This window comes from Pavona decussata, unplaced genomic scaffold (assembly GCF_977016875.1).
Source record: "Pavona decussata unplaced genomic scaffold, jaPavDecu1.1 SCAFFOLD_61, whole genome shotgun sequence".
Lineage (NCBI taxonomy): Eukaryota > Metazoa > Cnidaria > Anthozoa > Scleractinia > Agariciidae > Pavona > Pavona decussata.
The window spans coordinates 135,418-160,071 of NW_028145482.1; the positions used below are offsets into that span (position 1 = coordinate 135,418).

A 24,654-nucleotide genomic window follows, 5' to 3' on the forward strand; every position below is an offset into this window, starting at 1 on the left:
TGACCCCCCGCAGTTTAATCGGTCCAGTAATGGGGGTAAAGCTCTCTTTACAAGCCTCAGCTCCACCACCATGAGTCTCCCTGAAAAGCCCGCTTGCAGGCCGTGGATTTCGCCAGGTAACCAGCGACGAGTTCGTGCATCGAGGGGTCGATCACACATTAATACCACTCGCCTGTAATTCAGGAAGTGAGCTCCACACAGGTGTGAATCAGGAGCGGGAATGGAACATTGTTTTCCTTTCCTGTGCATGAGGGGGCCTGTAATCTGCCTCCTGTCACCCTCCCCTCGAGGTAGTATCAAGAAATTGTGTTTCACACGAATTATGGGATATGGGACGGTCCCGAATAGTTTGTATGTTGCTTTTGCTTGCTTTCGCTTTATTCGTGTTACGTAGTCCAATACATTTCACTTGTGGCACTTTTAAAGTCACAAATTGGCAAGATTTCCGCACAGCCCCATACATTAATTATGTATACATTTTGTGACTCAAACTCTATTCATGCTCGTTCTTTGTGTAAGAGGGTTAGTGTGACAGTGATGCATGTATAATTAATGTATGGGGCTGTGCGGAAATCTTTCCCACAAATTTCCAAAGAGTGAAATCTTGAGGTTTCTGGATATCTTGGGGGACGTTTTGGGCACGAATCGCTCACGCTGAAAAGAGGTGACGGGATCTCTGATATAGTGAACTAACGACGTAGCTAAACTAGCTTACAGTTGTTATTCAAGCACTCTCCTTGTTCAATTGTTCTTTACGACTAATAATTTTTTGTTGTATATGGATAATCCGATAATTGTTGTAATGTTTCAAGTGTTATGTGTATGAGAAAGTTAACCAGAAACTCTCAGAACTTTTGTGAGATAAGATCATAATGAGAGCTGGCCCTTTTAAGTGGAGAGTAAATTCACGATTCGATAAGCTGAGGGTTTAAAAGTAACTTACCGCATGTATTTAATATTCTGTCTTTCAGTCATGAAGTTGCTGACACTCGCCGATATTTGTCTTCATTTCAAACGGCGCAAATATGGACAACTTTGAGAACACCGTGTGTGTTTCATGCGGAGTACGAAAAAATGACGCTTTATTGTTTGGCAATTTTTGTCGCTGTTCTGGTTCCTATCACGATGAATTGTGGTAAGTAAGCTTAAATGCGTAATTTTTCACTGAACAGAAAGAATTAGGGTCAGTTATTAAAATGCAGTTTAGACGGTGCTTAACAAAACAACGTTCTAAGCCATTTTCAATTTTGCCAACAGTCGTATCTAAGCATTGTCTGCTGCTGACAGTAAGAGGAAGGCAGCTTGCACCCCAGACAAGAAAACTCTTTAAGGGGTCTATGTACTTAACACACATTTGGAGGCCCACTAGGGTTTTTAGCTGCATGCGCACGCAAAACCCACCCACCCCATAGTAAAAGGTGAACGTGTCAGCTAAATAAATCAAAATGTCTATCAAAATAATTTGTGCGCCCAGTTCTAACACTGGAAGTGAAATCGCGCAAACCAGAAGTGAAAGCTGCAAGGAACATTTGTTGTTATCTCGAAATTTTGCTCGGCAACCTACATGTATCTTGATTTTTTGCGTGCATGTAACAGTCAGTATGCCACTTCAAATAGAAATGTTTGGGAGAAAATTATCCAGTAGAATTCATGCCCGAGCCCAAAGGGGGTCAGCCCAAAGAGCGTCTGCATAGGTACAGAGCTAGAGCTATTACTTGAAACCTGACACAGCTATACGCACAAAGGAATCATTTGTAACAGTTTGTGCTGGCAATTTATGAAGTCATGTAAAAGTTGAAATCTTGAATCCTGCTCTGTTGACCTATGCGACTCTCGCATCCCAACCCCATAATGACGCGAAATCCTGGTCCTGTTCATAGTTGAAATTCCTGCTTCCCAACCCTGATTTTAGCTTGCATCCTAAATATCACCACAAAAAACAAACAAACAAAAACAAAAACATTTCTTGCATCCTGCCACACCTATTGTGGACCCTCTGACTATAGCAGAGGTGTCAGAGACGGGCTAGACTTAGCATTTTACATTCAGATTGTGCCAATCAGCAAAAATGGCCTAGCAAAATAGTGTCCAGCCAATTGTTGTGATTAATTGGCTCACAAAATTTGCATTCATTTTTCTTGTGTGCCCATTTCTGCTTTATTATAATGCTTATTGCTGCAAGTTGTCATCTAATAATAATTATTACATACCAGGTAACTACAGTGGATTCAGATTGTATGATTTTATCCCACAACTTTTCAAGATAGCAGGCAGCAATAATTTGCAATTGAAAATTGCCACGATCAACTTAAAGAAACACCTTAAGTGCCTGTGACAAATGGCGACCAAATTAACTTGCAATTAAATTTGCGTCAGCGACTCGCACAACTGTGTCACTAGCTAATTTAGTAAACTGTGAAGTTGGTCATTTCATGTTGTTTTGCAGAAGATGTCCGAGACATGTACAAGCACTTACATTGAATATGCTAATAAAAAAAAGCCATTGTTTTGCTCATCGGATCTTTTTTTCCTAAGTTCTTATTTTGGTTACTGTCATGCGAAACTTCACCTGACACAAATTTGTAACTTTAAGCGATGAAACGAAATAATTAAAAGAGTGGAAGATATCGATTAATCCATGGATCAGATGAGATAAGAAATAGAGATAAATACCACAACTTGCAGCTATTAAGCTGAATTACTTGTGTTACATACAGCATGTTTAAAATTTCAAACAATAAAAATCCTAACTACACTACATGTAATTGACACATCAATTGCACTATTGAGCTCTAGAAAATTTTGATAACCCATGGAATTAGAGATCACTAAAAATTCCATTTCGAGGAACTGGGGGGCTCGAAAGCCAATATTTTCCAACATGCAGTGCTGGAAACAACAGTTGGCCATCAGATAATGTTCAATCATGTTTCTAAAGGTTGCAGCAAAACATTGGTTAATATTCAAATTTGGTCAATATTCAAATTCTGATTGATCTGAATAGACCATTTCCGAGTTGCTGTGAACCTCATTATGAAAGCGAGGCTAGGTGCCAAGTTTTTATTATGAAAATTAGTTTTCATTCATATGCAAACAAAACTAATTTTCATATGAAAAGTTTTGCACTTAGCCTCGCTTTCATATTGAGGTTCACAGCAACTCGGAAATGGCCCATTGGGTTGCTGTTTTTTATTCCGATAGCATAATTTGACTGTTGTGTATCAAACGGTTACAAGAAAGTAATCACAACTTTAGCTAGATACTATAATTCTGTTTCTTCAATGTGGCATGAAATTCTCAGGCTGTGTTTATAACTTAGTGATATACAACTTCAGTGACCTTATTTTAAAGCCTAAGAACACAAGTTCTGTAAAGTACAGTCATGCAGTTTAATGTTTTTTAAAGAGTATGCATGCATGCTGTTATGGAGATGATTTGAACTTAATAGTGATGGAATTTGTATTCCTCTGAAGAGTTGAATATATACTCTCTAAGATATTTTTATGTTTTGGGATTTTGCAGACTGAACTGTTTTCAGCTATGACCTTAAGTTACTACTGTATGTGATAACACTAGTTTACTTTAGTACTCTAGCTCCTATAATGTCTAAAAAAGTTCAGAAAAGTGCAAAATAAAATAGGCCATTTCCGAGTTGCTTTGAACCTCATCATTAAAGCGAGGCTAAGTGTAAAATTCTTGTTGATTAAAAATTAGTTTTCATTGATATGCAAACAAAACTAATTTTCATATCAAAAGCTTTGCACTTAGCCTTGCTTTCATAATAAGGTTCACAGCAACTTGGAAATGGCCCATTGAATGAGGTGGAAGAGCTAATGTTAGGCGAGGGTCTACATTCTGATTATAATCTGAAATTACACCATATAAACTACTCCCATAGATCAGATGGAATAAACATGTGACATTTTGTGTATCAGGTACATGTATATACAGAGCTTCTCATTTCTAAGAAGTCCAAAAAAGTTAATTTGAAAAAAAAAAATTTTTACTTCACAAACTGAAACCTGGCCTTTCAAATACAGTTTTAAAATCAAATAGGAATGTTCCACTTACAAAATGGAAGTCATGGAAATTTGTACTGTTCAGTGATATAATTATAATAACCCCTTTTCTTCATTGATCAACTGTTGGGCTTCATTTGTAGCCAGTTTATTTGAACAAGAGTTCTCGTCCCAGCCTACCTGTGAGTCTACAGCAAATTTTGCTCAAAAGGCATGTGGCTGTTTGACTGCCCATTCTTTCTAGGGTGCTTTTTTTGCTCATTGCAAAGGAATGATGAATGATACAAATTAGTATGATTTATGTTGATATCTAGTGTTATTGATGGTAAATAATTATTTAATACATTTTTCAACAAATATTTTTATAGGCCCAATTTTTCCAGGATGTTTGTGGTTGGGCAAAGAAGAGAGCTGCCCCCATCTTTTTGTCGCCAGGTAAGTGTACTGTAAATAATTCAAGGCTGCTAAGTATGTTTACCAGGCTAATACAAGAATTGTAGCACTAAGTTTTGTAAAAAGGTAAAGTCACACTATGAACCTTAGTGGCCCGCACAACCAAAGCTTAACCTGTGGTGTCTGTAGCATGAAGGAACTAGCTGAGGACTATTGCTTCAGTCAACTCCTCCCTGGATGGGCAGGGTTCTTCCTAGTACTTAGTACATGTATGTGGCCCATACCCATTTATACACCTGGGTGAAGAGTGACAATGTGGAGCAAGGCTTCTTGTTTGAGGAATAAACACAGCAATGAAGAGACTGACCTAGTCTTGAATCACTGCATGGCCCTCTAATCTTCTGGCCATTTGATTGAAAGTCTGACACACTAACCTCTACACTGCCTTGCGTCTAGGAAGTTTTGTACTGAGGTGCAATGCCTTTATAAATGAGCCATCTTTTATTGCTACTTGTAATGTTAGTGACAAGGTTTTGTATGTGTTCATTTTACTAGAATGGACCTGAGCAAGATCCAGCCATTAAAGATGACATTGGTGTCAAAACTGTAGCCTCTTCCCGTAATGAGGTGAGTAACATTTAATTAGTAGATGAGGTACATTAGCATACTCCTTGCGTTGTCATGTTGTTTAACTATAGCTTAGCCAAGGCTAACAACTTTATTAGATGCCGGTATATTAATACTGGTAATAGTTATCACAGGTTAAAAATTGTGGTCGACATGCATATGGCAATTTGATAGACTACTTGTCTTCATGTGAAAATGAAGCCAGATTCTTGCATCAAACAGTGATTTTGTTACAAATTCCTCTGGTGAGTCCTGGGTCTTATCTCATGAAAAATCATGAGTCCCAGTCCAAAAACCAATGAGTCCCACATTAGAGATGCTTGAGCCTTAATGTAACTGTGAGGGAATTCTTTCCGTTAAACTTTGTACATACATCATAGTACACTGTACATTAAAGTTTTTCTCTTCATCGTATTTCAGCCAACCATAAGTCTTAAACAGTTTGGCAGGAATTTTCTTATTTTTTTGTTCCCTTCGTTTTCTGAAACAACGGCCACATTTGAAAGACTTGAAAAGCTGGTAGGAACACTGTCAAACCCCGGGAACAGTCGGAACACTTTCAGTAGGACTTCGTTGTTTGAACCAGTATGAAGTGGCCACCCTTCAAAACTTAAATGTTTTGCCCTGGCAGAGGTTGCGAAATCTTTTTGGGTGGCATTTTCTTATTGTTTGTCAGCTTTAACATTAAGGTGAACTATATATCGGACTCTACATATAAGTTCCAATTGTTGGCGGCATCTTGGTTCACCCATGTGCTTTCTGTATAATTGGTAAACATAATGAGTAACCACTCCATCAGATAATCAAAATGGCAACAATTAAATAAAAGAAATTTTATTGGTCAGGAGTATGTTGCATGCAAATGCTTTGGTTGATTTGTTCAGAAATTACTTCTGGTTCTATTTTAAAGACGATATTGTTCTCTTGACTTGAAGAGGGTTTTATTATGTTTAATAACACAAACAAGACATCCTTTAAAAACATCTTTAGTTGATCGATTGTTCTTTGCGTCCTATAGGACGCTTGCTGTGAATTATTTTGCGTCTTTGGGAATTTTTATGCATCAGGGATGCAGGATGCAGGGGTTACAAAATCACTGATCAAAACGAGGTAATTTTGCAGGACAGAGAAACAAAATGGTCGCCAACCTTGATTTGTTCCGCACGCATTTGCACAGGCAACCCAAATTTGGACTTGCAGTCTCCCATTGTTGACCGCAATTACGTATTAGCACATAACAGTTTGCACTGATAAACTCAGTAGTACATGTACTAGTAGCTCCTTGCTAAGTAGTGACAGAATATTTGAGTTTGAAAATAGTACATTATGACTAGCAACTGGAAATCTGCTGGTGGATATTTTACTAGTATATATATACTGGGAAGAATTATAATTGTTTTTGTGCACAACTTTAGTGAAACTTTGCCTCGTCTAAAAGGAATATATGCAAATGAACTGGACAACATCAAGAGACTCAACTCAGTTTAACGTAAAGGGGAAGTACGTATCACGAAAATATGATGTCATTTCAAAAATGTTTGTCTGACAACAGAAACAAAAAATAATTGTCTTGTTTTGTTATAAATTATCACCCCAGTGCAATAAAAGTGTTGATTAGTGCCTCTGGCCAGAGACAGAGTGGGTCGGAATGGATTAAAACTTGAAAAATATTAGGCTAATGTATTTCAAGTTTTCGTATTTTTGTGTCCAAAATGCGCAAGAGCAGAGTACGAGTTGTTCCTTTCAAGAATTGACTTGATTTCTCTCCTCTCATTGTTCTAGAATTATTTTGTAGCTATGTGAAGGTCTTATTTCACCATTTTTAACAAAAGAGGTCAAAAACCCCATGATACTTCCCCTTTAAACGCCAAACTTCATAATTATGAGAATGGGTAAAGCTTGACCGTTGGGCCAAATGCTGAACATAATTTGTCAGTCCAAATGCATTATTGTTTGGGCAGCACTAAAAGCCGGAATCCGGAATCTTGAATTATCTGGAATCCAGAATCTGGAATCCGGAATCCGGAATGCAAAATATTATCTGTTTTCAGTTTGCAGCTTGTTAAATTACACTGCAAAACACCCGAAATGACAGACACGTTACGGCAACATGACAACTCGCAACTCGGTAGTTCGACAATTATTATTATTTAGTATTTGTGGGTAATAATTATATAGAATAAATAAATAAATTTTGACCCGGAATAAAATCAGTAAATCCACCAAATGATTTCATCAGACTTTGCTCCTTTAACACGCGAACGGTTCCGATTTGCTGTCACTTACCTGGAACTTTCCCTCACTCTACCTGTAGTCTCACTTCGCTACCTCGCGACAAATTTAACAGCCTTTAGCCGGAAAATGGATGAAACAAAAGAGAAAGAAAGTATGCACTTAGGTTAACTTACCGCTTCTTAATTGGAGAGTCTGCCTGCATCTGTACAGTCTGAAGCAATTCACGTTGTCTCTCATCTGTACCATAAGACATTGCTTCCTTTTTAAACAGCGTTTTCTTTTATGCCAATGAGTTATTTAAATATAATAAGTTTTTTTGTTCCGTATTTTTTACGCTTAGTCATATATTTCACCATAAAATATTTCTCTCTCCGTATTGTAGTGTCCGATTCCCGCTTCCAATTCCGGATAATTTCTGGATTCAGGATTCCAGCTTTTAGTGCTGCCCTTATTGTTTTGATGTTGGGACTAAAAAATGTATTATCTGGGGGAGCAACAAATTTTTTCATGAAATGTTTGACATTTGTCCCACAGTCGATCTTCACTCATCCTAGATCTATCTGTCTGATCAGATGGATGTAATGTGTTGGTCGGTCCATATTGAGTCAGACGAACTCAATTGAATTGAGTCAAATGTTGTTAGTTCATATTGTGAAATTCGACGTTAGACCTGGGCAGGCCTTCAGGTTTAATCTCTCCTTGTTTTCACTTTACAACAGGCGTGTGAAAGCTTAATTCTCTCTGATCATGGCAAAAAAAAAAAAAAAAAAATTCCTTGTTACTTAACATTGTAGATTCTGATTGGCCATTTCTTAAATAACTTAATATACATTTAATATACATTTAATCTCAGTGTTTTGCCAATTGTCAACAAACCTCTGACAAAAACAAAATGGACCTCACAATTTTGTCCTTCCATCTCGTAAAAATGTAAACGTTTACAATGCTGTATAATTAACAAAATACAGTAATGTGCAGTAACATTTATGTCATAATTCTGCATATTTTGAACTTTGCCAAAAAAAAAAAAAATGTCACAATCAAAGTGGAGAAAACTTAAGAAAACGTAAATAGGGTAACACATCCACTGGTGGAACCTGCTATTTGTGATTTAAAATCAATTGAGTTGTTTGCACAAAATATAGTCATGCCTCAACTAATAATTAGCTTCCCTTTTGATGTGTGTAGGACAAGAACATTAGTAGAGCCTTTGTTATCTTCCCAGCACCACAAGGGCTGGATTGTGCAAGGTAAAGACACTTAAAGAGGTTTAAGATGGAAAAATAGAAACCAGAATAACAAGCGTTTGGGGCAGTTGGCACGCAAACTTTATCAAGCAATAAGGGGTGATCCTAAGTTACAGTGACAGATAGATTAAGATAGTGACAAATAGTGTGGTAATCCAGTTCCTCCACATAGGAGGGTGCATAGGCAAACTAAATTTTTACTAAGTTTTTGTTTGTGTGCATACTGCCAGAATAATACCCTGGGATATATTTACTTTAATTCCATTCTAAACTTGTCAGTCAGTGGATAGGGTGTGAATTCTGTTATTCACAGTCCATTTGCAAACTTGGTCGCCACCCTTGCATCAGGAACCTGATCGTACAGTACCGCCTAGAACTATAGACTGACCCATTTGCCGCGTCGTTGCAGCGGGACCTACTCGCGGGTTTCCCTCGATATTCCCGCAGTAGGACGTTTTTTTTCCTCGGTTCGGTTGCGGTATGGCTCCAAAGTTGCCGCGGGAAAGTTCACCTAGGTAAAACCTCGGTTAAGAAAAGACGCGGTAGAGTTTTAATACGCTTTTGTCTCCTTTGCTTTGTGTTTTGGTTCGTCAACTTCTAATGGCAAAATCGCACCAAGAACATTAACTAAGGATGACGATCATGTGCGATACACATACGATTCTCGGCCCTTGAAGGCTTGATCCATTTGAAGAAAATGAGAATCCGTTTTCGAGTATCCGACCACATTTGAAAAATCCTTTGAGGAAGATTCTGATTTAATATCTCAAAACTCGGTATACCCAAAATATTTGAAGACTTCTTGTGGACAATGCGCAATATTCACTATCGAAGCTTCGAAGCGGGCAGATTTGCTCAAGAAAAAAACAAGCAAACTTGAATTTTCGACACAGTCTGTGGAGTTCCGTTTGCCGGACCTTTTAAAATCATTTATAAATTGAAAACGAATAATATTTCGGCATGTTTTGTGCCGCTCAGCGCCCGATCGCGAATATTGTCGGTCATTGTCACTCGGACTCCTGACGTGACAAGCTGTTTGATGCAACACGGCAGTGTTCCAGAATGTTAGTCCGCTGTTTACTTTGTATTTTTTGCCAAGTTATTTCAATTTTAAGTTAGGAGAAGCAAAAGAAAAAAAAACTGACCTATGAAATTGACGGATTATAAAACATATGTTCGCGCTTGACGATGTTATTGTAACTTGAAACTCTTGTGTCGACTTTGCAAATTTTGTCGCTTGTGTCTACAGTCTATTTTAAACCTCTTTCTTTTAAAATGAACTTGGCACTGCAACAAGAATAATATTCCCTCTCAATATCCGATGTTTTAGAACACAAGCTTGCTCTAAAATTCAGGAGATATTTTTAGCGGCTGTTTGGTCGGACACGTACAAAAAAAGCTGACGAATCAGAAGCAGCGGTTCCCACGAGTGCAAAACAAATGTCAAACTTGCTCCTATGCAAATTACGGTTGATTTACAAGACGTTTGCCCCGTCGGTTGTATCGAAATGAACAAATTAAGAAAACTAAATTTTTAAAAAGGGATTTTTTATGACAATTCAGCGAACTCTCTATCGTAAACTTACACTGAGTGTTTCGAAAAGCAGGTAAATCAACGTACACGTATTCCAGACGTATTTCACTGCGTATTTAACATACCCTCGGAGATACACATAACAAGCTTCTTTCAAGTGTTGGATTGTTAGTTACTTTTATTATCTCTGAAAAGACGGAATACAAACATTTGCCGAGCAAAGATTCATGATTTCAATATTTGAATTGTTACGCGAACTACCCAACGCCATTTTGACTTCAAATTACTCCTTCGATTAAGCACCGATTCTTCGCACCTTGAACACTTGCAGTATAAATGTCGTCACTCACGCTAACGCTTATTTCAGAAATGCAACCAGTCCCCATTGTTCTTTCCCGCGGCACGCCTCGTCTTTTCGCCCGCGGCAAATTTACCGCGGCACACTGTACCTCGTCTTCACCGCGGAACGACCGTGTTTTCACCTAGGTGGACGCGCGGCCACTACCCGCGGTAAAGACGAGGTATGCCCTAGTCCTGATGGGTCAATAGTTCCAGGCGGTACTGTAGATGGTGGCCAAAGCCCAGCCTAAAAGCTATAGTGAGCTCGACCACAAACTGGGCTTCATCATCATCATCATCATCATCTTCCTTATTTAACACCATGTCTTATCACCATATATAAACAAATAATCTTGCCATGAACCACGTGAAGGGAAAAAACAAGGAAAATCTACATGATACTGTGATAAAATACTTCTTGTTAAAACCATTTTGAAAGTTGAACTAATTAACTGCATTTTCAATTAAAAGTCAAAAAATTAGTGTTGATCATCATCATCATCATCATCAGCCAACTGCACTGCAGTTGGTCACAAGCTTTCTCCACACCTTCCGGTCTTTTACCATGCTTCGAATCTCTTCTGGCGTTGGTGGGTGTGCCTGACTGATTACACTGGCAATGTACTGATGAAACATCAGCTTTGGGTGACTGGGCTTACTTTTGCCATATGTTAAGGTTTGGAAAAGGGCGTACCTGTTGACCAATTCATTCCCTGGTTTCCTGAGGATATGCCCTAAGAAGTGAAGCTGTTGTTGTTGAATCAGCTGGATGAGCAGATATTGTTTCACTCTCTTGATGACTTCTTCGTTGACTTATCATCAGTGCTGAGAAGAATGTATAAATGTATAAAAGAATTTTTTCATGGATAAAATAGGTCTGTGTGTTGAGATTGTGGGTTGAGTTATTTAATAAAAAGCATCTTGTACACAAGGCATTCAAACTTTGTACTGCATTTGGTTTTCATTTAGATGATGTGAGCTCCCATGGGCCTCCAAAAGGTGTTTACCAATATTGCTGAGCTCTTGTGTTCAACAATGTGCTGATGAAGAATGAGCAGTATAGCCAACATAATTATGTTGGCTACAGGAATTGTAGGAATTTCCGGTCTGAATTTTCATTTAGCTTTGCTTTAAAACACAAAAGTACCTAGTCTCTCTTTCCCAGTATATTTACCAGGCTAATACGAGAATTGTAGCACTAAGTTTGAATTCGTAAAAAGGTAAGGTACTCACAGTACAAACCTTAGTGTCCCACACAGCCAGAGTTTAACCCACGGTGTCTGTAGCATGAAGCAACCACTGTACTATTGCTACAGAACTCCCCCCTGGATGGGATGCTAGTCCATCACAGGATTCCCTGTAGTAGCATGTCGTTGCCGGGTACCCATTTATACACCTGGGTGAAGAGAGACAATGTGTAGTATGGCGTCTTGTCTAAGGAAACAACACAGCAACGAAGAGAAGATCGAAGATCGAAGATCGAAAGTCTGACACACTAACCACTTCTGACAACACCGTACATGTACATCCAGACCAGGTTTTGTACAGAGATGCAATGCCTACATAAATAAGCATTAATGCTTATTTATGTAGATGTTCCCTGTCAGCTGGTATGGAAATTCTATGGAACATTGGGCTCTCAACAAGCCATATCATTTCCATAGATAAGGTAGAGTGTGGTCATGTCCCACTGCTATGGGATATCTATGGGTATTGATTTCCCATAGCTTTACCATACATTGGCTAGCATGGGATTTTCTTCCCATATGATTTCCATAGCTCAAAGTTTCACCAAAACAGACCCCATATCAGTTCCATATCATCCCCCAACCTTTCCATACCTTTCCCATATATGGGACAGATATGGCCCAGTCTTTGCCATATCATTCCCATAGTTTTGCTTTGGTAAGGGTTGTATTATAATTATTACTTGTGACGGTTGACTGCAAGGTTTTGTTTGTGTTTATTTTACTAGAATCAACCTGAGCCAGATCCTGCCATTGAAGATGGTGTTGTTGGTGCCAAAGATGCAGCCTCTTTCACTAATGTGGTGAGTAACAATTGGATGAGGTACAAACCATACATGTAGTTCTTGCATTTTTATGTTGGTTTAAACTTAGCTATAAGCAGGGCTTCTGATATTTCGCGCGGTCGCGGAGCCGCGAAATTCAGAAAAAAAGCGTAATACCGCGAAATTCGTTAAAAATCCTACCAAATACATGTCGGTACAACATATTTGAAACTTATCTTGGCTACTGGGGCTGTTTACTTTCCATAAATGCAAATTTATCTTGAAATTTCGTCACTGCCAAGAGTATAAAACATAATGTACGATAGCTACCAGGCGTTCTTAGATTAATGTTGCGAAAAACTGGGCACAAGAAATGAGAAGACTTTTCGGTGACACTCAGAGATACGGTGTGGGAAAGGAAACTGCTGTTTGTAGTAATGCAGGCACATGTTTAATCGTACGTGCAGGGCACGATTGTAGACATAACAATGTTTTAACTTCACAAATGGATTTGAACCTTCGATCACGAACAATCTTGCCTTGTAAACTGCAAAGCAACACAAGAGATCAAGGAGAGAAAAGAAATTTATTGCGTTGCTGTGTTGGGCTCTAAATTGCAGCTCAAAAAAAGGTTAACCGGTCGGGCGTTGCGGTAAAGCTTATGTTTTTCTTGTAGCTCGAAACAAGTACAATTGCCTGGAGAACTGTGTTGGATGAACTTTTGTGTTTTCTTTCTTGCCCTGAATTTGACATCCTTCCAATATATCTTTTTTTTTGTGGAATCTTTCTTCTTAGCTTTCTTCTTTGTTTTTCGGCGAAAATTTGCCCCGAAAATTCCCGCAAAATTCCCACTAAATCGGCCGTTTTTTCCGCGAATTTGTCTCCAAAAATCCCGCAAAATTTGACTTTTTTTTCCCGCGAATTATCAGAAGCCCTGTATAAGGCTTACAACTTTAGTAGCGAGTAAAAGTTTGCACTGATGAACTAGTGGCTCTCTGTCCTGGCTAGGTAGTGACAAGTTATTTGAAAATTTTTGATCAAAGTGGAAGTGGATAGTGGTGGATATTTCGCATTGAGGTGAATGCCTCTACTATCCACCAATACTGCAATCTCGTACCCAGAGTCCTCAGGCTCTTTGGCCACCAGTTGGTCACCAGGAGAGACTCTGGGGAACTAGAATTTTATTACTGCAGGATTCCTGCGATAAACCAATGCCAACTGTCACGGGACATCCAATCAGAGTCCCTTCTGGTGCCCACCTGCTGACCAAAAAACCATGAGGACTCTGGGTACGAGATTGCCAATACTGTGGTTTTAGAATAATGAATTATTTTGTTTTTGTGTATATTTTTAGTCAACCTTGCCCTGTCCTCTTAAAGCGTGGGCTTGTGGTAATACTCATTCAACAAATAACAATGCAATATGACTTTCAGTGAATCTAATTGACTCCATCCTTTAATAGACAATTCAACACATTTCGGGTGTACTGGACAACCCACAACAAACTATTCTGCACACTTATTTAGACTTTCGCCAACAAAAAAAAAAAAAAGGGAAAGGAAATGTCACACAACTACATGAAATAAAAGAGAGAAGATAAAGAAAAAATAAATAGCATAAATGGTCTCCGCTTGGCAGGCTATTTGTGAGTTTGAGTTGGCACAAGAACATTAGTAGAGCCTTTGTTATCTTACCAGCACTGCACGGGCTGGGTTGTACAAGGTAAAGGCACTAAGAGGTTTAATTCTCGGTTTTCACTGTCACCTGTCACACCATTCCATGAATGAAGTCAAGAAATTGACATGGTATAGAGGATAAATAAATAAGGCATCTGTCCAAGTGTCAGGTCTGTGCGGCATTCCGTACTCGAGTTATTTGACCAAAATTAATGTTCCACATAAATTTATAGAGCTTAGTATGGAGACGCCACGTTTGTGTCCCTCTGAGGGGCACAACTGAAACATGGCGGCCGGAAATAGGAAAAAACATCTGGAGTTCACTTTAGCCAGAAAAGATGTTTGTTTGCCCTTGTGAATTTTCGAATTTTAGATTAATATTTCTCCTCAAACTTAAATTGTTTAGAATGCTGAAAATCACACGAAGAGTCATTTTTAAGATACGGAAAAGCTCTGTCACGGTCGTCCTCCTGGTGTCACGCACGATGGAAACTCGGAAATTGAAACTGTTCTATTTTCAAAAGGAAGCACGACATCGAGCTAAGAAATTGTGAACAGACATATTTTTAGGTAATCTTTCCTTGAATGAAGGTAAAAATTTTGTAGGCCTCCCAGTTTTGAATTTTAGAATTTGGTGACGTCACGTGAAAACCAAGAATAATTATGGCAAGATAGAAGCCACAATGTTGGCATGCAGACTTTATCAAGCAAAAGGGGATGACCCTAACTTAATTAAATGTGACACATAGATTGGTAATCTGGCTCCTCTGCATTGGAGGGTACATATATTCACTAAGTTTTTGTTTGTGTGCATACTGCCAGAATAATGTCCGGGAATATGTTTAATAAAAGAACCTAATCTGGGTCTTCAAGGCCTTAATTCCATGCCAAAATTGTGTGGATAGGGTGGTTTTATTTGCAGCATACTCTTCTTATTGTTTTTTTTCCACGTGTGAATTCTGTTATTCACAGTCCATTTGCAAACTTGGCCGCCACCCTTGCATCAGGAACCTGATTGTAGACCGTGGCCAAAGCCCAGCCTGAACCCTGCGGTGTGCTTGGCCACAAACTGGGCTTCATCATCATCATCATCATCATCATCATCATCAGCAGCAGCACCATTGTCATGATTAAAATCTTCCTTATTCTTAACACAATGCCATATCACTTGAAACAAATAGTCTTCCCATGAGCCATGTGAACTTGACAAAAAAGGACAAAGTACATGAAACACATTATTGCTTAGGCTCGGCAGCTTGAGTCAGGCTGGCCAAGGGATAAAAATACTGGTTTGGCCTGACCGTGGTAGTCTATATTGGTGTTACTACAATAGAGTGGTCAGTGTGGATAGGGTACCCTATTGTTGAGAAAATGAAAACCATCTGATTTGGTGCATTATGCAGAATAATGGCAACTGAGAGAAAACGTCATGAAAGGTTGATTTATTATGTAATGTTGCCATTATCTCACAAATTGATTTTATTATAGTAAGATTTTTACAACCATATCACTATATTTGACAATATAATAATGGAGAGTAATATATATAATTTATATATATTTAAAAAAAATACAATTTCAAACAGGAACGAACACTGTGATACAGTGTTTGGACTTATTTTTTAAATTCATTGTAGGTTTTTCTGCCACTGTTCACAAAAAAAAAAAAAAAAACTGGCATCAAATCCCAACATGCTTCATGTGGTCACAGCAAAGTTTTTGGTAACTACAGTATGGAAATTCTCTGGCGATTTCTTGCCTTGTTCGTAGTAATTCCGAGTCTAAATTGCATTTAGCTTTGGTTTAAAGCACAAAAGTACCTGGTCTCTTTTTCCCAACATTTTTCTGGGCTAATACTGAGAATTGTAGTGCTAAGTTTTGTAAAAAGGTAAAGGCACACTATGAACCTTAAAGTGACCCACACGACCGGAGCTTAACCTGTGGTGTCTGTAGCATGAATTTACTAGGACTATTGCTATTGTTGTAATTTTATTTTTGAGCAAGAGTGAGTACAAATAAAGATTGATTGATTAACAGAACTACTCCCTGGTAGGGATTTCAGTCCATTGCAGGGTTTGCCCTAGTATGACACGTATGTCACCGGTAGCCAATTATACACCTGGGTTGAGCAAAGCTTCTTGTCTAAGGACACAACACAGCAATGAAGAAACCAACCAAGCCTCAAATCCCTGACCCTGTGAACTTCTGATTGTCTGATCGAAAGTCTAATGCATTTTATACTGCTGTTTCTTCACACCCAGTTTTGTACTGAGATACAATGTCTATATAAATGAGCATTCTATTATTGTTGCTTGTGATTTTTGACAGCAAAGTTTTGTATGTGTTTATTTTACTAGAATGAACCTGAGCAAGATCCAACCATTGAAGATGACATTGGTGCCAAAGCTCCGGGTTTCTCTAATGAGGTGAGTTACAAGTGAATGAGGAACGTCCTTACATGCCATACATGTACTTCTTGCATTGTCATGTTGTCTAACCTACATGTAGTAGAGGGTGGCACATAACAGTTTGTACCCAGATGAACTAGTGGCTCTCTGCCTTAAGAAGTGACAACATATTTGACAAATAATATATACCTTTAAGGTACTGGCATCAACTTGATCTTAACAGAAAGTTAAGATTGCCGAGGCAAAGTGATTTTTAAAGTGAACCGGCTAAGAGCAATATGTAACTTAATTTTCATAAGAATAAATGTACATGTATACTGGTTGTTAGAATGACTGTGACTATTGACTATTGTCATCATTCGTTTGATCTGTCTGGTTAGTAACGTAAGCAATGGTCCATATGTACATGCACAAAAAAAGGTACAAGTATATGAGTATTGTAGCACTAATTAAGTTTCGTAAAAAGGTAAAGTCGCACTATGAACCTTAGTGTCCCACACAGCCAGAGCTTAACCCACGGTGTGGGTAGCATGAAGCAACTACTGGACTATTGCTACAGAACTCCTCCCTGGATGGGATGCTAGTCCGTTGCAGGATTCCCTCCTGTAGCATGTTGCTGCCAGGTACCAATTTGTACACCAGGGTGAAGAGAGAGAATGTGGAGCAAGGCTTCTTGCCTAAGGAAACAACGCAGCAATGAAGAGACCGACCTAGCCTCAAACCACTGACGTTCCAATCTTCTGTTATCTGATTGAGAGTCTGACACACTTAAACCACTACTGACAACACCGTACATCCAGACCAAGTTTTGTACTGAGATGCAGTTCCTACATTAATAAGCATTCTATTATTGCTACTTGTGATGGTCGACTGCAAGGTTTTGTTTGTGTTTATTTTACTAGAATGAACCTGAGCAAGATCGGGCCATTGAAGATGGCTTTGGTGGTGCCAAAGCTGCAAGTTCTTCCACTAATGTGGTGAGTAACAAGAAGATGAGGTACATGCTATACTTCTTGCATTGTCATGTAGGCTAACAACTAGTCTTTATTTGCGCTGATGAACTAGTGGCTCTCTGTTCTGGCAAAGTAGTAACAAAATATTTGACAATTTTTGATCAAAGTGGAAGTGGATAGTGGCGGATTATTTCTCATTGGGGTGAATTTTAACCTCTGCTATCCAGCAATACTGTGGTTTTAGAATAATAAATTATTTGCTTTTGTGTATATTTTTAGTGAACCTTGCCCCGTCCTCTTAAAGCATGTGCTTGCGGTAATATTCATTCAACAAATAACAATGCAATATGACTTTCAGTGAATAGAATCGACTCCATCCTTTAATTTAATTCAACTAATTTCCGGTGTATTGGACGACCCTCAACAAACTATTCCGCACAACTACTGTCACACAACTACATGTAAATAAAAGAGAGAAGATAAAGAAAAAATAAATAGCATAAAAAAATGGTCTTTGCATGGCAGGCAACAGTATTTGCGAGTTTGAGTCGTTTGCACAAAATATTGGCCATGTCTCACTAGTAATTATAATAAAATTTCGATATAACGCGCGCGCTGATTGGTTGAAACAGCGTGCTTTATCAGAGCACAGATGCACGGAGCAACAATGTCACGCCATCAACCCGTTTGGGAAATTCCTGGACTTCTCTCTCGGTTTTATTTATTTATTATTATTATAATTTTTCGATCCAGACGTCTTTTATAACCTAGAAAACGTAAACGAGCTGGACATAGACCATCCTGTGCATGCAAGGTAAAAAAACAGTACAAATAACACGGTGATTGAAAGTGAAGTTTCCGAAGAAGTTAGCGACTAAAACGCAGAGCCAAGTAGAAATATAAACAAACCGAGATTTGCAAACATGTCAACCGACGAAATGGTCGAAATTACATCGAAGGCAGAGACGATAAACACCAAAGATAGCATAAAATGGACAGCTCAAGTTTTACAACGAAAGATGTAAAAATGTCACAAGCTTAAACAAGTGTTAAAAGGTCCCGTAAATGCTCGTTTGCTATATTCTCGTACAAAAAGATCAGACAAAAAATTGAGAGAACTGAAAATTTAATTAGCTGACGAATACACAAATATATAAGCTTACAAGATCCTTACATTTTTGGTGCAAGTTCTATCACGCCGCATCATGGCCACCTCCGCTCACCGCAGTGAAGGAAATTACAACGCTCGCCCTTCGAGTGAACGACTTACAGCTTGTTCAGATATCCTCTCTGGAGCATTGAGTGGGAAGCCACAGCAGTCACAGCAGCCTTTTTCCTAACGGTGTCAACAGTTCGAGCAGTCCTCTTGCTCCCGTGAATTCGAATGTTGTTCATTCACAAAACACAGCGCAGCAGTTGGTTTATTACCGGCCGCAATCTTTAAAGCAGTTTGTTTTCGAATTGCCATGTTGATGACGTCCAGATTTTCACGAGCCACAAATCCACCTGATTTCAATGAACATTTTACTTTTCCATCCTGATTTTTGAAAGGGAAAACTGAAGAAGGGCTGACGCTACTGGCGTTACATTCGAACTGAGCAAAGTTTGTAAACTTTGATGCCTTGTTTTGACATGTCTGACAGCTTTCGTGTTGTTCAACCAATCAAATCATTTGAAACATTCTAACAGGGATTGTGATTGGCTTATTTTAGCGTGCTTTATCAGAGTACAGATGCACGCTGACGCCAGATCTGTTCGTTCGGAAAATGAAGTTGGTTTTGAAAATGAGTGTGAATGCGGGGGGAAATAAAAGAATTCTTTATCATAAAACAAATAAACTCAAGAAGTAGGGAGAAACACTCGACTGCGTCTCGTGTTTCCCCCTACACTTCTTTCGTGCTCTAGCCGCTTCCTGCGTGCTTTACAACAGAACAGAGCACAGTCAAGGCTTCTTTATTTGTTAATTAGCTTACCTTTTCATATTTCCCAGTCTGAATATTCATTTAGCTTTGGTTGAAAGCACAAAAGCACATGTTCTCTCTCCAAATATATTTACCGGATTTGTAGCACTACGGTTTCTAAATTGGTAAAGTCGCACTATGAATCTAATTGCCCGACATGACCGGAGCTAAACCCGTGGTGTCTGTAGCATGAAGCAACTAGGAGTATTGCTATAGAATTTCTCCCTGGATGGGATGACACTCCATCGCAGGGTTCCTCCTAGTAGTATGTCGCCGGTAGCCATTTATACACTTGGGTGAAGAGAGACAATGTGGAGCAAAGTTGCTTGTCTGAGGAAACAACGCAGAGACCAATGAGATCCAGACCACGTTTTTCACTGAGATGCAATGCGTATATAAATGAGCATTCTATTGTTGATACTTGTTATGGTTGACAGCAAGATTTGTTGTATATGTGTTTATTTTACTAGAATGAAACTGAGCGAGATTACACCGTTGAAGATGACGTTGGTGCCGTTGCTGCAGCCTCTTCCAGTATTGAGGTGAGTAAAAAGTGGATGAAGTACATACCATACTAAGCGATATGTCATAATTATTGTCTAACTTAGCTGCAAGGCTAACAGCGTTTGCAGAGGGTCAGACATAACAGAGGGTCACACATAACAGTTTGCACTATTGAACAATTGGCTCTCTAAGTAGTGACATAATTTGTGACAATTTTGTGGCCAAAGTGGAAGTAGATAGTGGTGAGTTTTGTTTAACAACTCAAAGACGTTTGAAATCTTCTCTTTAATCGGAGCAACCGAAATCCTCAATTTCATACCACTACATTGTACATTGTAGTCGTTTCTAATTAAGCATTTAAAGGGGAAGTATCACGAAAATTTGATGTCATTTCAAAACCCAAAAATGTTTGTCTGAAAAAAGAAACAAAAAAATAATTGTCAGTTTTGTTATAAATTATCACCTCAGTGCAATAAAACTGTCAATTAGTACCTCTGGCCAGAGACAGAGTAGGTCGGTATGGATTGAAACTTGAAAAATATTAGGCTGTTTTTCAAGTTTGCGTATTTTTGTTTCTAAAATGCGCTAGAACAGATCACGAGTTGTTTCTTTCAAGAATTGAGCTGATTTCTTTCCTCTCGTTGTTCTAGAATAATTTTGTAGCAAAGTGAAGGTCTTATTTCACCATTTTGAACAAAAGAGGTCAAAAATCCCATGATACTTCCCCTTTAATCTTAAAAAGGTGATTCAATGTTTCGTCAATCGTAATGTCAACAAGCGTCTCTTAGGAAAACAAAACGGATGTCATAATGTTGTCCTGCTCTTAAAACCTAAACATTAACAGTGCTGAAAATATATGCTAGTGAACTATCGTGAGGTCCCTATTGGGAAATTATTGGACAGGTCGAGTTCTCTTTTTTTTTTGAGCAAGTTTATGGCCGAGCCGCAGGCGAGGTCTATAAACTTGCAGCTGACTGGTATACCCATATGCCGCAAATAAATCAACCCATGGTTTATTAACATAAAAATAGCAACTCAAAACAATGATTTAAGACTGGGAGTTGAAGTCTTGTTTGCCTTTGTGAAATAAAAATGCTTTTGATTTATGTAAATTAGGCGTACTCAATTGCATGCTTGAATGCTTTTCGTTTTTTCCTCCCATATAAATCAGAACCTGCATGAAACAAACTGCATGATGAAATGACTCCCTCTTGTCAGACTTCATTATTTTGTTTCCACGTAACATACGCACCTGAGGTCGTATGCAGGTAATCTATTTTATTCTTTAGTTCCTTACTGTTGGAAATAAGGGTTTTTATTTTTCATATGATTTCGAACCAACAACCACTTCGTAAATTACTCTGGGACGTGAGAAAGTAACCCTGGCTTGGTGGTATGTTTACATTTGTAGAGGACAGAGATATCCGGAGTAGCAAATACAAACAACTGTCGGTCATTACGACTCTTGGACAGGCTGAAGAAGCAGTTCACTGAGTCTCCTCACCAGCCACCCGAAGTCTACCAAACCTTGAAAAACCTGGACTACCTTGTGACCGGTGCAGGTAAAAATAACATTCCAAACAAAGAACCTCCATCGTCAAACGTGGAGATCGTCTCGTCAGAGAAGGTTATGGCTGGCGGAATGTCTCATGGTTCCCAAATGCGAGAGTCTAGGGACCCTGATGTGATGTCGTACATACTTCAGAGAATGGCCCCGCAAGATTTACGCATTCATCATTTGGAGAATAAGCTAACCGTGCATGACTCACTATTGGAAGAAAACAGTTGTTTTAGACTGCATTTAGGCCGTGAGATGACACACCAACGTAACGCGATCCAACAGCTTCAATTGGATCTTCAACGCTTAGCTTTAAACGCTGAAGCATTAAAACGAAACTTCATGCAGGCCCACATCGACATCAGGCGGCTGCAGGAGATTATAAGTCAAGTCAACCAACAGATTGCCGTCTTACAGAGAGAAACGGAATTTAACAGACAAAGGATCGAAATTCTTTTTCGAACGTTTGATGAAATGAACGAGAAGGTAACGGCATATCTAAACTTGCTTCGTCAAACGGAAATAAGAAGTGTGGAGTGATTTTAACTTTCACTTCAGTCTATATCTTATATAGCTATGCTATAATATTGTACTACAGCTGTGTTCGCAATAGTTACGCCTCTGTACGAAGTTTTCTAAAGTGACTGACAAGAACGTTTTTATTTTTGTTCTTCCTTGTTGGTGATCATGTGGAGAGCAAAACTAATACTGTAGAAGCCCGTTATCTTGAACTCTCAAGGGAAACCAGAAATTGTTCGATTTAGATGGTTAGTTTTGACTTTCAATTATCCTGTTTTACTCGTGATAAATCAAATCGGACGTTGCGCGGTCGTCCGATTTTGTTAATCACTCATATGATTACAGACCGAATTGGACTTTACTCAGTCCTATTACTAATATTAATAGTTAATAAAATATCGTGGTTTTATCATTCTTTAACAATCCTGAGTCACTTTGGCGCCGTTAGTTTGTTTTATAAGCTCCTTTTGATAAGAACGTTTAGTTTGGGAATCAGTTTTAGCCAAACTTTTAAGAACATATTACGGTCAGAGCGAAGTCTGAGATCGACGTTTCCATGCATTACACAGTAAATATTAAAGATTTCAACACGTCAATAAGCCAAGCCTTCTGGCATTTCGAGCTTTAGAAGCGACGTTCTTGAAATTGAGTTCGAGTTATCGGGGTAAATATGGGCCAAGGAAAAGTAAAATAAGTCTCATTAGCGCCGGGTGGGGGGAAGGGGGGTTCGAGTTAACTGATAGTGTATGACTGGAGTCAAATCCAGGGGAAATAGGATTTTGTTTAAGTTAACCGAGCTCGAGTTGGCTGGGTTCTACTTTTTGTAGAAATCTCCTAACATTTTTAAAATTTTTAAAATTTTTATGTCTGTACTTCTTAGAATAAATTGAAACTTGACATTATTGAAGTTTAGATACTTTTATCGGTAGACGTTTTTATAAGACAGGACGCCATTTACAACGGTGTCGTACAACTCAATTGCATAAGTTATCGTACAGGCACAATTTGAAATACCATCGAGTAGGTTATAAGAAGTACAAAGTCTCTCTATTTTATTTTATTTTTTGTCAATGAGACTATAATTTCAATATAAAATAGTTTTATAGTTAAGCGACAAGTTTATAGTAGCAGTCCAAGAGAACATATTGATGTCAAATTAAATGAAAGCAGTGATAATTTTCAGATGGGGGAGAACTTACATGAAATACATCGTCTGTAAGCCTACGCATAGCGCGCGTCTTACAATAGTTATTGGACGTGCTAAGGCAGAGATTACAGTTATTAAGTTAAAGTACATTTCAAGGAGGAAATTTGGTTTAAGTTATAGTAATGGTATAGTAATAGTATTTATGGTATATGTGTCATTAAGGTATTTCAAATATAAATGAAAATTATAATAATAATAATAATAATAATAATAATAATAATAATAATAAATTTAAACAGCTAGTAATGTAGAAATGTCTGCGTTGTACCTAACGTACTACTATTTTAATATATCGATTAGATGTTATTTAATTGAAGTAAATGGCGGCTTTAAAAAGGTCCGCTTAGTGTATATCCAATCGAAGAAAAAGTCGGGCAAAATGTAGAAAACAAAAACGATGGGAAATAAGGGATTGTGGGAAAATTGCGCTGGCAAGCTTGTTTTCTTTTTATTGGTATTAAACGGTTTTTTCTACCAAGAAAGTCTGCAGTGAAGGACTAAAAACACTATGCTATCAGTACATGTCAGCTCCATGTGTATCTCGAACACAGGACATGGCAGCATTGTCAGTTTTTCATTTTTTCAGAATACCATCGCATCATATTGTTTGTTGGCTTATACCAATTGCCTGACAAGGTTTTTGTAGTTTAGTTAACTAGAGATTGTGAGGTCTGGAATTGACGCATAAAAATTCCTGGTTTTAAGGGGACATTTTCGGATTTTAAATAGTTTAGTGCCGCGAGATAGCATCAAAGACGATTTTTTGGAGAAAAATTCCCATTGCTGAAATTGCGCAACCTGCGGTTCTAGTTGATTCATCGAGAAACCGGCGATCATCAGTTACAGGTTGTAAAAAATATGAAAATAATCGCAAAACTCGCTTACGCTAGATCGCATTTTGATGAAAGAAAAAAGAAACCGATTCACAGATGGACAGTCAATCTATTACTCGTTCTTTGATGAGATCTCCAGTAAGACAGTATTTAGTCATTTTTGACAGTAATATAACCTTCAATTTCGACTTGGATGATGTATGGAATTAAATTTACAATAAGATTTTTTATCGACAGGGCTTACAAAGGAGAACTGATTCTTTGAAAACAATTAGACCATTTACTGACAATGTTTACGTCAATAGGCACAATTTTTTTCCTTGGTTTACTTTAGAAAGTCAAACGTGTTCTTTGATTCGGCTGTTGATTCAGGACTAGAAAATATTTCCGCATTTATTGGCTTGTTTGGTTATTCGCTCCAGCAAGGTTGCACCGGAGGAACAATTAACTACATGTAGTTCATACCACAATTTGTGGATCGCTTACCTAGTTGAATTGTGGTCGACGCAGTTTTGGCGGGAAAACAGCTGGCCCCAGTTGTTCAAAGAGCGCATAACTTTATCCACTGGATAAGTCGCTATCCAGCGGAGCATATGCACTCCAACCAATGCTTTTGGCAAGTTTTCCAGA

At 38.4% G+C, this 24,654-nt stretch overlaps 1 protein-coding gene across 2 annotated transcripts; it reads left to right on the top strand.

Annotated features, from left to right (window-relative positions):
- The first annotated feature begins 582 nt into the window (after positions 1-582).
- On the top strand, positions 583-24,083 carry LOC146478925 (uncharacterized). Of its 2 annotated transcripts, none has more exons than XM_085111178.1 (9): positions 583-664; positions 972-1,135; positions 4,388-4,460; positions 4,968-5,039; positions 12,370-12,444; positions 16,439-16,507; positions 17,392-17,466; positions 19,874-19,945; positions 21,319-24,083. In XM_085111178.1, the coding sequence occupies exons 2-9, from the start codon at positions 1,026-1,028 to the stop codon at positions 22,003-22,005; spliced, it is 1,233 nt and encodes a 410-aa protein (XP_084967304.1). In that variant the 5' UTR covers positions 583-664; positions 972-1,025; the 3' UTR covers positions 22,006-24,083. The 2 variants fall into 2 exon arrangements, with proteins under 2 accessions (XP_084967304.1, XP_084967305.1); XM_085111179.1 differs by having other exon boundaries at positions 4,388-4,454.
- The last annotated feature ends 571 nt before the right edge of the window (positions 24,084-24,654 follow it).